Source organism: Camelina sativa, chromosome 11 (assembly GCF_030686135.1).
Source record: "Camelina sativa cultivar CO46 ecotype springtype chromosome 11, ASM3068613v1".
Lineage (NCBI taxonomy): Eukaryota > Viridiplantae > Streptophyta > Magnoliopsida > Brassicales > Brassicaceae > Camelina > Camelina sativa.
The window spans coordinates 10,649,492-10,663,608 of record NC_141890.1 but is presented as its reverse complement, the minus strand read 5'-3'; the positions used below and the strand labels follow the sequence as shown (position 1 = coordinate 10,663,608).

General features: G+C 37.0%; 3 protein-coding genes across 9 annotated transcripts; all 3 read right to left on the bottom strand.

Annotated features, from left to right (window-relative positions):
- Positions 1-1,995: 1,995 nt before the first annotated feature.
- Positions 1,996-5,370, bottom strand: LOC104722922 (G-type lectin S-receptor-like serine/threonine-protein kinase B120). The gene is made up of 6 exons (XM_010441182.3): positions 3,792-5,370; positions 3,475-3,710; positions 3,166-3,376; positions 2,843-3,080; positions 2,582-2,729; positions 1,996-2,470 (listed from the first exon to the last, which is right to left on the bottom strand). Exons 1-6 carry the CDS (start codon positions 5,188-5,190, stop codon positions 2,153-2,155), a joined length of 2,550 nt encoding a protein of 849 aa, XP_010439484.1. The 5' UTR covers positions 5,191-5,370; the 3' UTR covers positions 1,996-2,152.
- Positions 5,371-6,651: 1,281 nt separating this feature from the next.
- On the bottom strand, positions 6,652-9,799 carry LOC104722920 (cysteine-rich receptor-like protein kinase 28). Of its 2 annotated transcripts, XM_087474928.1 has the most exons (8): positions 9,737-9,799; positions 8,354-9,148; positions 8,147-8,275; positions 7,969-8,081; positions 7,673-7,883; positions 7,346-7,589; positions 7,114-7,270; positions 6,652-7,025 (listed from the first exon to the last, which is right to left on the bottom strand). In XM_087474928.1, the coding sequence occupies exons 2-8, from the start codon at positions 8,835-8,837 to the stop codon at positions 6,720-6,722; spliced, it is 1,644 nt and encodes a 547-aa protein (XP_087331054.1). In that variant the 5' UTR covers positions 8,838-9,148; positions 9,737-9,799; the 3' UTR covers positions 6,652-6,719. The 2 variants fall into 2 exon arrangements, with proteins under 2 accessions (XP_087331054.1, XP_087331053.1); XM_087474927.1 differs by lacking the exon at positions 9,737-9,799 and having other exon boundaries at positions 8,354-9,315.
- Positions 9,715-14,031, bottom strand: LOC104722921 (cysteine-rich receptor-like protein kinase 29). Of its 6 annotated transcripts, none has more exons than XM_087474923.1 (9): positions 13,057-14,031; positions 12,895-12,952; positions 11,583-12,341; positions 11,351-11,479; positions 11,111-11,265; positions 10,812-11,022; positions 10,481-10,724; positions 10,249-10,405; positions 9,715-10,153 (listed from the first exon to the last, which is right to left on the bottom strand). In XM_087474923.1, the coding sequence occupies exons 2-9, from the start codon at positions 12,920-12,922 to the stop codon at positions 9,848-9,850; spliced, it is 1,989 nt and encodes a 662-aa protein (XP_087331049.1). In that variant the 5' UTR covers positions 12,923-12,952; positions 13,057-14,031; the 3' UTR covers positions 9,715-9,847. The 6 variants fall into 6 exon arrangements, with proteins under 6 accessions (XP_087331049.1, XP_087331052.1, XP_087331047.1 ...); XM_087474926.1 differs by having other exon boundaries at positions 11,583-12,345; positions 13,057-13,532; XM_087474921.1 differs by having other exon boundaries at positions 10,481-11,022.
- Between the last annotated feature and the right edge of the window lie 86 nt (positions 14,032-14,117).

Genomic DNA, 14,117 nt, shown 5'->3' with positions numbered 1-14,117 from the left:
GGCTTTTTTTCTTTTGTACAAGTCGTTTTTTTCTTTATTTAGGGGCGTTTTTTTTTTTTTTGTGATGTACTATATTCTCATCGTGACTTTTCTTTCTCTTTCTTTTCTCAGAGGTTTCCATTACTTTACAATTTTATACAAGTCGTTTTTCATTATAAATTTACTATTATTGGTCAACCTTTTTTGTAATTTTATTACTTAAATTACTTTTTTCATAATTGGTTTTGTTTATAAAATATTCTATTGGAAATCTTGAGAACCAAACAACCAAATAGGTGTCTGAACGAGGGAAAAATCAGTTGGTTAATGGTGATAAGATATCGATGAGATTAAGGATTAAAGAGACTACGACACATTGTACCAATAAGAGAAGAGAGATTATTGTTTCAGATTTTTTTTCGTAGATTTCCATTTACATGATTATTACTTATTAGTCAACCGTTTGCTATGCATGTTCGGGAGTTATATGAAAACCACTGTTCTTTTTTGGTCTTTCTTGTAATAAATAACTCTTTTTTTAGTTTATTTGTTTCGTTCCCAATAATAAACTTCAACTTCACCAAACAAACTCTGCTTTAACTTGTGTCCGCATTCTCCGAAGACAAAAAAGAAGGGGGCCGTTCCACGTTTTCCTGACTTTACTTTTCTCCAACTCTAAAATGTGTCCTTCCAACCAATTTGATAAAATTGGTCAAAAACTTGATAATAAATCCACCTATGAATATTCATTACCAAATACAATGTTCTACTATTTCGTTGACGAGTTCGTAAGTTAAAATAGAATCAACGGGTTGGAGCTTGGAGGAGAGGAAACGTTATGTTTTTAAATTCACCATAGACCAAAACATTCTAACATTTGTAAATCTTCACCAACTATGTTGTTATGCCGATGATCAAAGATTTAAAGTCAACGCTCTACAAGTCTTCGTTTTGAGCGTCCTCATTGTTCTTCTCTTCTCGTTTGATTGTACATATAGAGACTCTTATATTACCTCTGGTTTTTTTAGTTGTCATTCTAGAGTAAAAATTTTATTTTTTAATATTTGTCATTTTAAGTTTCCAATGCATATGTTTGGTAAAAATATCAATTAGTATATATATTCCCTCCGGTTTTTTTTACTTATCGTTCTAGAGCTTTACACACAAATTAAGAAAATATATCAATGTTCTATTATACCCCTTCTTTAATACATTTTCTAATTCTTTTTATTGGTCAAAACATTAAAATAGTTGGGATAAAATTGATATTTTTACCAAATATATGCATTGGAAACTTAAAATGACAAGTATTAGAAAACAAAATTTTTAGAATGACAAATAAAAAAACAAAAGGGAATTCTCACATTTTTAATACAATACATAGTAATCCTCCACTGTTTGAAGAATAAATGTCTACTCTTGTCGATTTTAAACAGTTATGATGGATATCTTTCAACAATATCATTAATTCATTTAAATACTTTTCAAAACTACTATTTCTGTTATGTAAAATAATTATTTATTGATTTACCTTAAAATTCGTTTCATATTATTACTCCATACTGTTTTTTCTTTTTGAGTTGATTATTAGGGTATTATCTAATTATAATGGTAAGTTGCCCAATTGGTATGTAAAATAATGCTTCTTCTTCTGTGTCATAAAGAATGTCATTTTGACATATTTCACACAAATTAAGAAAAAATTGAATTACATATGTTTGCTCCTATTTAATAAGTGATTAATTATTTAAATTCAATGAAATGAATTGTGAGTTTAAGGGTAAATTAAAAAATTTAAAATAAAAACACATTGGAAATGTTGAATAATATTTTTTTGTGAAACAAAAATATTCTCTAAAATAACTGTCTTTGTGAAACAGATAGAGTAGTACATATGGAAGGGAAAAACAAGTAAGACTCGTGGAATTTTTTGCTAAACATGGAAAAATTAGAGGGCATTTTTTGCAATTTGCCTTTATTAATTTGACATATATACATATATGTATAAACATATAATTTCAACATCAAAATGAAAGTCCATTCATACATTTCACTTTACCAACACAATTTTAACAACCAATATTCCATTACCCTAATTAACTAAAAAAAATCATACGTTGTCACAATAATAATAGGAAACTTACAACAACAACAAAAAAAGAAGAAAAGAATCTTATCGCCCAAGGACAACCGTAGAAGTGATCTCATTAGAAGAAACTATGTACTGTTGACTCGAATCAAGAGCAAAGTTGACATCAATAGAGTTTCTTCTCGTGGAAGTAAACGTTGGCTGTCTTGGCACAGCAAGCGTCGCTGTGTCACTCTCTAACATCAACAAAACCGCAGCCATGTTCGGTCTATCCGCAGCCGAATCTTGAACACACAACATCGCCACATGTATGCACCTCAAGGCCTCACGCTTATTGCATGTGACCCTGATCTTTGGATCCACAAACTCCTCTGATCTCCCATGAGTATACAAATACCAAGCCTGCAAGCCATTTCAGTTCCCTTCATTGATTAGAGCATTGTAAACCAAACCAAAATTTCAAATGCCCATTCAGAGAGAACAATAGTCTTTTTTTTTTTTTAAGAAACTTACATAACCAATGAGGCTTCCATGCTCAGAAGATCGAAGACTTGTGTTCCTCTTCCCACTTACTATCTCAAGCAACAAGACACCGAAGCTGTAAACATCGGATTTCACCGAGAAAAGTCCTTCCATTGCGTATTCTGGTGACATGTATCCGCTAAATTTACAAAAACCAAAACTAAATTGATAAGAACATAATTTTCTCCACATTTTTATTGTCATTTAAATGAAACATTTGCTCTGTTTTGGAATTCTGTTTTTTTTACTTACTAAGTTCCAACGACTCGAACCGTGTTAGCTTCATTTTGGTTACCACCAAAGATCCTTGCCATACCAAAATCTGAAATCTTTGGATTCATCTCTCCATCTAACAACACATTGCTAACCTTCAAATCTCTATGAATGATTCTCAGTCTTGAGTCTCTATGAAGATAAAGCAACCCTCTAGCAATCCCTTCAATTATAGAAAACCGCAAATTCCAGTCTATCAACTCTTGTTTCGTTTCATCTGTTACATACAAAAGAACAACAATAAGAAGAATGCAAGTAAAAAACTTAATTCTCTTAGTTATTAATCTTTAAAGGAAACGTACCGAAGAGGAAGAAGTCTAAGCTTTTGTTAGGCATATACTCATAAACAAGCATTTTCTCTTCGCCCTCGAAGCAACATCCAAGTAACCTCACAAGATTACGATGTTGAAGCTTTGCTATGAGAATAATCTCATTCTTGAATTCATCAACTCCTTGTCCAGATTTACCAGACAATCTCTTCACAGCTATCTCACGCCCATCTTCAAGAACACCCTAAACAAAACAAAAAAAACACATCTCAGTCATCTACAAAAACATCACAAACCTGAACACACAAAACTTTGTGTACAAAATAGATGTAATCAATCAACCTTGTAGACTGGTCCGAATCCGCCTCTTCCAAGCTCATTCTCTTTGCAGAAGTCATTAGTAGCTACGGCTATAGCATTCAGAGAAAACACAGGTAACTCTGATGTGTTAACTGCTTTTCCTTCAATCATTATGTCAACAGATCCTGAAAACGCTGAAGTGGTTTCTTTACTCTTGGTCGTAACAGCAACAACAACGGATGTATCTGTACTCTTACCACAATATGCTCCTGAAACATCTGCAGATAATAAAGAGAAGTGAATCAAGTAGATCTTTTTGACTAGGAAAACAAGAAAGAACAAAAGTTAGTACTTAGTACCTTTCTTTCTCTTGAATCTCCATAGAAGCAGAGCAAAGACACCTAACAAAACCACACCAACAAGGACCGCGACAATGATCACCATTTTCTTTGATTTCTTTTTCTCCCCTATTTCGGAATCAGCAACACGGATATGAAGCGAGGAACCACCAGCTTCAAACTGCTGTAAATCTACTAAATCTTGATTCCAGATCATGCATCCAATACCACCAATAACAGTATAAGCATTGCAAGAACAATTCTTCAGACATCTCTCTTTGCAATCTGAAGGATCAACAAGATCATGTTCAGGGATCTCGAAATCAGGCAACTTCACCGATTTAAGAGTCAAGAACTCATGCTCTCCAACACTAACGTTCCTCTCACACTTCAAAGGTGTTCTTCTTCTACAACCTCTACTCCAATTCCCTACAGAGACTGGCTCATAGCCATGAACACAGCTACATATCCCATTAGTGCCCTTCATATCACAAATACCAAACTTCCCACAACGATTATACTGATCACACTCAGTATCTGGCTCAGACTGAAACTTAGTCCACTTCTTCAAAGTCTCGTTCCATCTCAACTCCTCTTCAGTACCATTATAAAGAACCTTGAACCTAAGCAACATAGATGGATCTGAAGGAACATACGTGAAGTACACGCTACCTGTTTCATCTGGTGGAGACGAAAGCTTAAACCCGTAAAGATAGTTCGTCAACAGAGACATGATCGGAATCCCCGTAAAAACCGCGGAGTTCCATTGCCCGCTTCGCCATTTTCTTGTGTTGTTCCCTTCCCAAAGAACAATCTCTGGTGCTCCTGAAGGATCAACCCCTAATGAGTAATTACCAGGAGAAGGATCGGTCTCAGATCTCCAAGAGACGAAAACGTGGTTATCTCCGGTTTGTGGATTCACACGAACCTTCATCTGAGGTAAAAACGTATCAGTTGGGTGATCGAAACTCTCCCAAATAGCTGTATCTGTGTCGGTTTCAGACAATACAAAGTTTCCTGTATCGTGTATGGAAACGATTCTGTTGTTGTTGTTGTTGTTACTGCTTGATTTGATGTTTGTAGACCAGACAGTGATGTTTTTACCGTCGAGTAACACAAGATTTCCGTCGTTGCTTATCGTAAGAACTCCAGACTGGTCTAAAATCGGAGTTTCTCTGTTTGCTACCCATACCACAGCTTTGTCCTCGATGTTTCCATACCAGATCCCTAGATAACGAGATGTGGAAGCTCCTGGACTGAAGAAACCGAGTTCGAATGTCTTTTGTGGAGAGACTAATGGTTTGTGATGGACACCGTCTTTTAAAGATTCTCCCCTTCTGAGTGTTTCTGCAGCCATGGAAAATTCGTAGAGGAAGAAGAAGAAGAAGAAGAAAAAGAAGGTTTTGTGAAAGTTTCTCATCTTCTGAGTTTTTGCTGTTTGAGAAGTAAGACCCAAGTGAGAGTATTGGTAATAAAGGATTGGTTTTGAGGATAGAAACAGAGGAAGTGTAACAATGGTGGAAGCTTCCGTATTGATTAAATTAGAGACGAGGTGCCAAAGGAGAAGGGATACAAAAAGTTAAAAGGTTGCTGTGTGTTTTGTGACTGTTTAGAAGTTTCTTTATTTGTGTTGTCAGGTTGGAAAAGTTGGACCAGATGATTAAATTTAGAAATTTTGTATAGTCTTTGGTGTAACAAAAAAAGGTCAAATTGTTTGAATTATTATATCATCTTGGTAAGGTATTAATTATTATCTGAGGTCTTTCAATTCTTTTTCTTCATCTACTTTTTGTTGTTCTTTTTCAAGATTATACAACCCGCAGTAATATGTGATTGGGGGATGACCTAATTGTTTTGGAACTTTGTTCTTACAACTAAACGTTTTGGACGGTGTCTCAGTTTACATGATAGATAAGAAATTTTAACGGTCCAAAGTTTATTAACAAAGAAACTTACGTTTTATAAAATCTTCTTTGCTACTTTGAATAATTTAACTTACGTACAGGATTCCATTCATATCTAGTATGGAGTATGGACTACTTCTGACGTTCTTACCTTAGTCCATAGTCAATATATAAAAATGATGTGGATCTAATCAAATAGTTGATCAAGATTAGAATAATTAGAAGGTACGTAATACTATATTCCTATTGTACATTAAGCTAGGTGGTTAACAAATTTGAAAAGAGAAAAAAATAATAATGTGAAGCAAGTGGAGCAGTTGGCTTTGTATACGAAAATTTTATTGGGAATAAAAGTGCTTAGTTATTTAAAGCTTAAATGCTTGTTGTTGCCTTTGGCCGCCACATTGACTCATGTGGTCAAAGTATCGCACATTTGATTAGGATTGGTATTCTCTTTATTTTATTGCACGTGAAATATTTTACATACTGTATCTTGATGTTTCAAACTGTACTCCTTTAAATGTTGTTTACTCGCCTAAAATCCAATAATAAGCCAACGTTAATTTCGTAGTAATCTTGTTTGCATGACGTTAAATTATTTCTAAGTGGATGCACTGGCAAGTGTGGCACTAAAGCATATGATGAAGCTCTGCTCATACAATGCCAGATCGGTTTAAGAATTTACATTATTGATTCATTTAGTGGATTAGTTGATTATAAATGAAAAGTTACAAAAATATTAGTTTAATTGAGAGAATGTGGCTACTAGGCTTCATCTACTAATAAAGAAACATCACCTCCATTTAAAAAATACTCCCAAGGGTCCACAAAGCTTGGTCATGAATTCTATCGCTAGTTTATATGATTTTAAACATAATAAAATCGAATTTGCAAAGCATATTTACCGCTAATGACATATCACATATGTATGTCTATAGAAACTAAAGGAAAGAGCTAAGAAGCCAAGGCTATCTATCTGAAAAAAAAAATCACAGAAACGAAACCCGTTTACCGGCTTTCAGAGAAGAATTAAAGATTGAGCTCCCTAACGAGGAGATAATTCAGAAACAGTGACATCATTCGACGACATTAGTAACGGTTCTGTCGACGAAGAAATATTCGAAGGTATGACACTCTCTAACACAAACGCAGGCCTTGAAGGCGTTGGGAAAGTATAAGAATCGCTATTGAGCATAAGAGCAACCAAATCCATTGTTGGTCTAGTTGCTGAACTTTCTTGAACACATAAAAGACCAATGTGTATGCATCTCAAGATCTCGTTTCTTGAACCTGTGGTTAAAGTCGGATCGATCACGCTTAGTATAGTGTCTTCTTTCCAAACTCTCCATACCTGACAAACAAACAGAATCACAAATTCGTTTAACACGATAAATCAAACTGAAACCTCAACATAACTACCGGTTTGGTTGTGTACTTACCCAACTAAGTAGACTTTCTGCATCTTCATCATCATTAGATGAACCATTGTTGTTTCTCTTTCCCGTAATGATCTCAATGACTAATACACCGAAGCTGAAAACGTCTGTCTTCACCGAGAATTGTCCGTGCATGGCGTATTCCGGAGCCATATACCCGCTACAAGTCAGAAATGAAATAACCGTTATATACCGATGTGTCACGGATTTAATAAGTTAAATGAATTTTACTTACTAAGTTCCAGCAATTCTGCTTGTGAATCGATTAGTAGAAGTTTGGTCAGTGTCAAATAGTTTAGCTAATCCGAAATCTGCGATTTTCGGATTCATTTCTTGGTCCAAAAGGATGTTGCTAGCTTTAAGATCACGGTGAATTATCCGATAACGAGAGTCTTCATGAAGATAAAGAAGTCCTTTAGCTACTCCTCCTATCAGTTTGTATCGCACTCCCCAATCCAAAAGTTGATGTTTCTCAAGATCTGCAACAGCGTAAGAATCAACACAGAGCGGAAAAGGATTTGGTAGGATCCTATGGAGCTAGCAAATGGCGGAAAAAGATTACCGAAAATGAAATGGTCAAGACTAGCGTTCTTGATGAACTCATAGACAAGGATTCTTTCTTGTCCTTCCATGCAAAAACCTAAAAGCCTCACCAAGTTTCTATGTTGAAGCTTTGCAAGTAGTAAAATTTCGTTTTTGAATTCAACGTCTCCTTGTCCTGAAGTACAAGATAATCTTTTCACCGCGATTTCTTGCCCACCCGGCAACACACCCTTAAGACATGCGTAAACCTAAGTTAATAAATCTCTCAAGACAATCCGAAGTTACAGTTAAAGAAGTTTACTCAAAGAAACATACCTTATAAACTGAGCCAAATCCACCACGTCCAAGTTCGTTTTCTGGTGAAAAGTTATCTGTTGCTTCCTTTAAAGTGTGAAAGTTAACTAGCAGTGAATCTGAGAACTCATTCCCTGCAGTTGATCTAAGTATTAATAGCATATCCTTCGTAGCTTTAAAAATAAGAAGAATGTATTACCTTTGAATCTTCCTAGAGACTTGTTCTTCTTCCACTTCAAGGCCAAGCATAGGAAATTTGCAAATAACGCAACAAGAACTATTGGGATGACTATCGCGATAATGACTTTAGATCCACCTTCTCCCTTTCCTGCAATAAAACATTCACTGCCTTAAAACGTAGAGACAAACATTTGCAAGAGCACATTATTCAAGCATTTCTATGTACCTGTTCTCTCAGTTCTTGCAGCTGACGTTGGTGAGTCATCAGGCTTAGTTGCAGATGAATCAGCAGGCTGAGTTGCAGGTGGATCAGGCTCTAGATCGGCATCAAACTCATAGAATTTTGTAGTCTCAAATCTGAAGATACAGCTAGGAGACAACCACCTAAGACCAATCTGACCATAACAACAACGTGGGATATTCTCAAACCCAAAAACTAAACAATCATTACAATCCTGTTCAGACAAATCCGGTGTACAATACACATTTCCGTAGAATCTCGGGTATCCTGTCACACCCGAACCGCTCCCTTGAGCGTATTTCCTATTCGGCCCACCAGCTGCTGCAATCCTTTTGAGTTTGTCCAAAAGCTCTAGCTGCAGACGATCAAACTCATCTCTGTTTGCTGATATGTTTGTGCCTGCAATAAAAGACGTAGTCGGGAACGTCTCTTTTCTTCCATAGATTGTCCTGTTCGAGTAACGAAACATACAGTGCGTGTACCACACAACAGCTTGTTTTTTCTGCGGACACTGCTCAGTGAGGGTTCTTGCAGCTGTCTGAATACAGCTGAGACAATCATCTCTTTTGACTTGTCTTCTACACAGACCAATTGCATAAGCTCTTTCTCCAGATGAGTCACCAGAAGAAAGGTTGTAGAAGCCATAAGCTTTGGGTGTGAGTGAAGAGAGAGAGGAGACAAGGCCGCCCAGATTGCCGGAAAAAGTGCTGTTGACCGTGAAGTTTCCTCCCCGAGCTACACAGTTGAACCTTGGAGGAAACTCATAGGTATCCTTCTGAGCTAAGGTGATAAATGGTACAAATGTTAGGACACAAGCAAAGAAGAAAAAACTGACATGTTCCATTGAAGCTTAAAGCTTTCTTTTTCCTTCTTGTAATCTTATGAGAAATCCCCAGAACGTAATGAGACTAAATATTGTAAAGGTCAATCTCACTTGACCTTGGAATCATTCAAAGCAGTGTGTTCTTTGAACAAGTTCAAAATCGGGCAGCAGAAAGAACACAAATTCAAAGGATCACAAAATGACACCAACGACTTCAAGACTTCAAAGACTTCAAAGAATCACAAAATTAAGTCAACGGTGTGAAAACGTTTATATATTCAAGACTTGTTTCCCCTCACGTACCAGGAAGATACTGAAAGTTCGATAGAATTCAAACCAACTAGGAACTATCTAACTTCGTATAAGCCAGTTTACCTTTCAAGTCTCATATTTTTATATGTGGACTCAATTGAAAGTTTACCCTTTTTCAATTTTCTAAACTTAGTGACATATATACACTTTATCAAATTGTACCTTTAAAGAAATCGACAATCGATAAACTAGAAGAAGAAAACAATAAGTCAAAGGAAAAAAAAGTATCTCACAGCTTCAGATGCGTGTTTATTCACAATAAGATCAAGCCAAGCTGCCTGAAAATTCACACAAACAAAATCCATTTCAAAGGCTTTCAGAGAAGAATCAAAAACATTTACAGACTAACGAGGAGATAACTCAGAAACAGTGACATCATTCGAGGACATTTGTAACCCTTCCGTTGAAGAGGAAATATTCAAAGGCATAACACTCTCTAACACAAATGCAGGCCTCGAAGGCGTCGGGAGAGTAAAAGAATAGCTATTAAGCATGAGTGCAATGGTAGCCATTGTTGGTCTAGTCGCTGCACTCTCTTGAACGCATAAAAGACCAATGTGTATGCTTCTCAAGATCTCGTTTCTTGATCCCGTGGTTAAACTCGGATCAATCACACTTAGTATAGTGTCTTCTCTCCAGCTTCTCCATACCTGAAAAAGAAAGAAGAACAGAATCTCAAATTTTGTCACAAGATGAACAATACTGAAACCCCAAATAATGGTTTGGTTTTGGATACTGTACTTACCCAACTAAGAAGATCTTCTGCATCTTCGTCATCATTAGATCCACCATTGTTGTTTCTCTTACCTGTAATGATCTCAATGACTAATACACCGAAGCTGAAAACATCTGTTTTCACAGAGAATTGGCCATGCATTGCGTATTCCGGAGCCATATAGCCGCTATAAATTGAAATGATAACTGGTTTATACAGGTGTTTCTTGGATGTAATAAATTAGTAAGATAGATTCACTTACTAAGTTCCTGCAATTCTGTTTGTGAATCGATGTGTCATGGTTTGGCCTGTGTCAAAGAGTTTAGCTAATCCAAAATCTGCGATTTTCGGATTCATTTCTTGGTCCAAAAGGATGTTGCTAGCTTTCAGATCACGGTGAATTATCCGGAAACGAGAGTCTTCATGAAGATAAAGAAGTCCTCTAGCTACTCCTCCAATCATTTTGTATCGTACTCCCCAATCCAAAAGTTGACGCTTCTCAATATCTGCAGTGGCACAAAGATCAACCACAGTGTAGAAAAAAAGAATGGTAGCATGATACATTATCCGAAGTAAAGGGCGGAAAAGTTTACCAAAGATAAAATGATCAAGACTAGAGTTCTTGATGAACTCATAGACAAGGAGTCTTTCTTCTCCTTGTATGCAGAAACCTAAAAGCCTAACCAAGTTCCTATGTTGAAGCTTTGCAAGTAGTAAAATTTCGTTCTTGAACTCGATGTCTCCTTGTCCAGAAGTACCAGATAATCTCTTCACCGCGATTTCTTGCCCATGAGAGAACACACCCTGAGGCATACATATTCCAAATTTGTAAATCTCTTAAATAAAGAAACCTAAGTTACCAGTAAGAAGCCATTTGGTCAAAGAAGCTTACCTTATAAACTAAACCAAACCCACCACGTCCAAGTTCGTTTTCAGAAGAAAAATTATTTGTTGCAGCCTTTAAAGTTTCAAAATGAACTAACAGCGAATCAGTGTTTGAGAACTCATCCTCGCCAACTGATCCCGACAAAGGAGATTGCCCAAGAACTGAATATGCAGATAGTACTTATCAAATTATAGTTCATCTTTTCTTTAACAATATAACGATGACAAGAAGAAGAACAGTTGTTACCTTTGACTCTATCTCTAGACTTGTTCTTCTTCCACTTCAAGACCAAGCATAGGCAAATTGCAAATAATGCAACAAGAACTATAGGAATGACTATGGCGATAACGACTTTAGATCCACCTTTGCTCTTTCCTGCAATAAACATTCACTGCCTTAAATCTTAGAGACAGAAACATCTGCAGCTAGGGACAACGTCTGAAGCAGAAAACAAAACACATTTAACATTTCTATGTACCAGTTCTCTCAGTTCTTGCACTCGACGTTGGTGAATCAGCAGGCTGAATTGCAGGTGGATCAGGCTCTAGGTCGGCATCAAATTCATAAAATCGCCACGTCTCAAACCGGAAGTTACAACTAGGACAAAACCACCGAAGGCCAATCTGAGCATCACAACAACGTGGGATACTCTCAAACCCAAAAACTAGACAATCGTTACAATCCTGTTCAGACAAATCTGGCGAACATTGGGCAGTTCCATAGAATCTCCGGTAACCCGCCGAAGCCGAACCGTTCCCTTGAGCGTATTTCCTATCCGGCCCACCAGCCGCTGCAATTCCTTTGAGTCTGTCCAATAGTCCTCTCTGCAGACGCTCAAAGTCATCTCTGTTTGCTGATATCACTTCATCCGCAATAAAAGACGTGGTCGGGAACGTCTCTTTTCTTCCATAGATTGTCCTGTTCGAGTAACGAAACATACAGTGCGTGTACCATACAACAGCTTGTTTTGTCAGCGGACACTGCTTGGTGAGGTTTCTTGCAGCTGTCTGAATACAGCTGAGACAATCATCTCTTCTGACTTCTCTTCTACACAGACCAATTCCATAAGCTCTTTCTCCAGATGAATCTCCAGAAGAAAGGTTGTAGAAGCCATAAGCTTTGGATTTGAGCGAGGAGAGAGAGGAGACAAGGCGGTTGAGATTTCCGGCAAAAGTGCTGTTTGCTGTGAAGTTGCCACGATCAACACAGTTGAAATCTGGATCAAACTCATAGGAATCTACCTGAGCAACGGCATGAAATGGAACAAGAGTTAGGACACAAGCAAAGAAGAAGAAGATAACCCTGACATGTTCCATGGAAGCTTGAAAGAAGAAATAAACCAGTGTGTAATGTGTATAGATATGGTAAAGCCGTCAATGTCGATCTAATTTGACCTTAAGATAAAAAAAAAAAGAAGCAGTGTGTTCTTTAAACTATTTCAAAATCTGACAGTCGAAAGAAGACAAGTTGCTGATCAAAAACAAATATAAATCTCAGTAGCAGACACAAGTGGACAACCTTTGTAAGAGTTGTTGGGTCCTGCATGATGATAGATTTACAAAATTTCAATATAAAATGTACGAGTTGGTGCAGCGAATCAGGTCAACGATGTGAAAATGTTTATTTCTCACTTGTTTCCTCTCAACTCTCAAGTAACCAATATGAACTAAATAACAAGTCTGAAACTTTAACCAAATTGGAACTAAAACGAATCTTCCATTAATGAGAAATAAACTACTTAAATGATCATATGCCATAGTCCCTCCCTCCTGCTGTATTTGAAGTTATACCTATGAGATACAGGTTTCCGAAGATCATTGAATGAGATTCTCTTCTTCATCGAGAAACCTGCAATTTGCAAAAACCAGAAGCCAAGAAAATATATGTCTTCTTCAGCATATGAACATAAGTACATAACCCCAAAATGTAATAAAATGAAGAAAGTATCATACTTTATCACAACCCTTTGCTTGGAAACAACATCCCAGAGAGTTCGAATCTCGCCATGTAAACCTCAGCATTCCGAAATTAAAGCCAGGATTAGATATCTCGGCGACAAAGAAAAACGGAAGGAAGCACAAACAAAAACACACACGATGTGCATCTCATCCATGTAACTTCCTGATCCCCTTCGACGCCATTAAAGATGATATAATGTGGTGAGCCGCCAAATTCGACGCCTTTTGCTTGTTCCCGCGTTTCCAGAGCAGTTGTGTGGGATAAGCTACACTAATTCATGGAAATTGAGAGCCCAAGAGGTCCGGGAATTGTCAAAGATCCAAACAGCGACGATCAATACGACCGACCGTCGTTTGAACCAGCGACGACGGCGGATTAAGCTGAGAGAAAACAAAGAGGACGACGGTTCACTTTATGAACTTAAAATTAACCTCGTACCGGGTCCAAAAATGTAATAACCGGAACCGGTAACGATGAACTAACGTACATATTGCGTGTTGTTACCAACGGTTCGGTTTCAATTCACGATCCTTTTAATTTAGAATGTTGAGTGGTAAACCAAACTCTGGGATTCCCGGTTTGATCAACAAGCCATGATACTTGACAGAATTCACAACAAGAAAGATCTTTCCAGATTCAATTTTTTCATGTAATCGCATTATTATATGGGATTTGCTCTGCTTCTTGAAGATGCTCTGTTGCATGTGTTCTTCAATTTTCTTTAGTGAAAGAAGAATCATTTCTTAGTGGTCTGTCTGATATGTTGTTTTTTTTTTTTTTTTGATCAACGTCTGATATGTTGTTATGTTACTTTGTTTCGTAAACATAACTTCATGTAGAAGACATTATGTTTCCGGAAAACGTGGGTCACTCTATTCTCATTCCTTCTTTGCTTGCAATTTTCTTTTCTCTAGAGAGAGAGAGAGCGAGAGAGAGAGAGATCCTCCTGAGGTTGAGGAGAGACACTCAGTATTTTAGGGATAAGACAAAAGTAGTCATATATATAGGCTGTTTCAGGTTTTTCCAAATTGTCTTCGTTAAAACTTCTCCGACT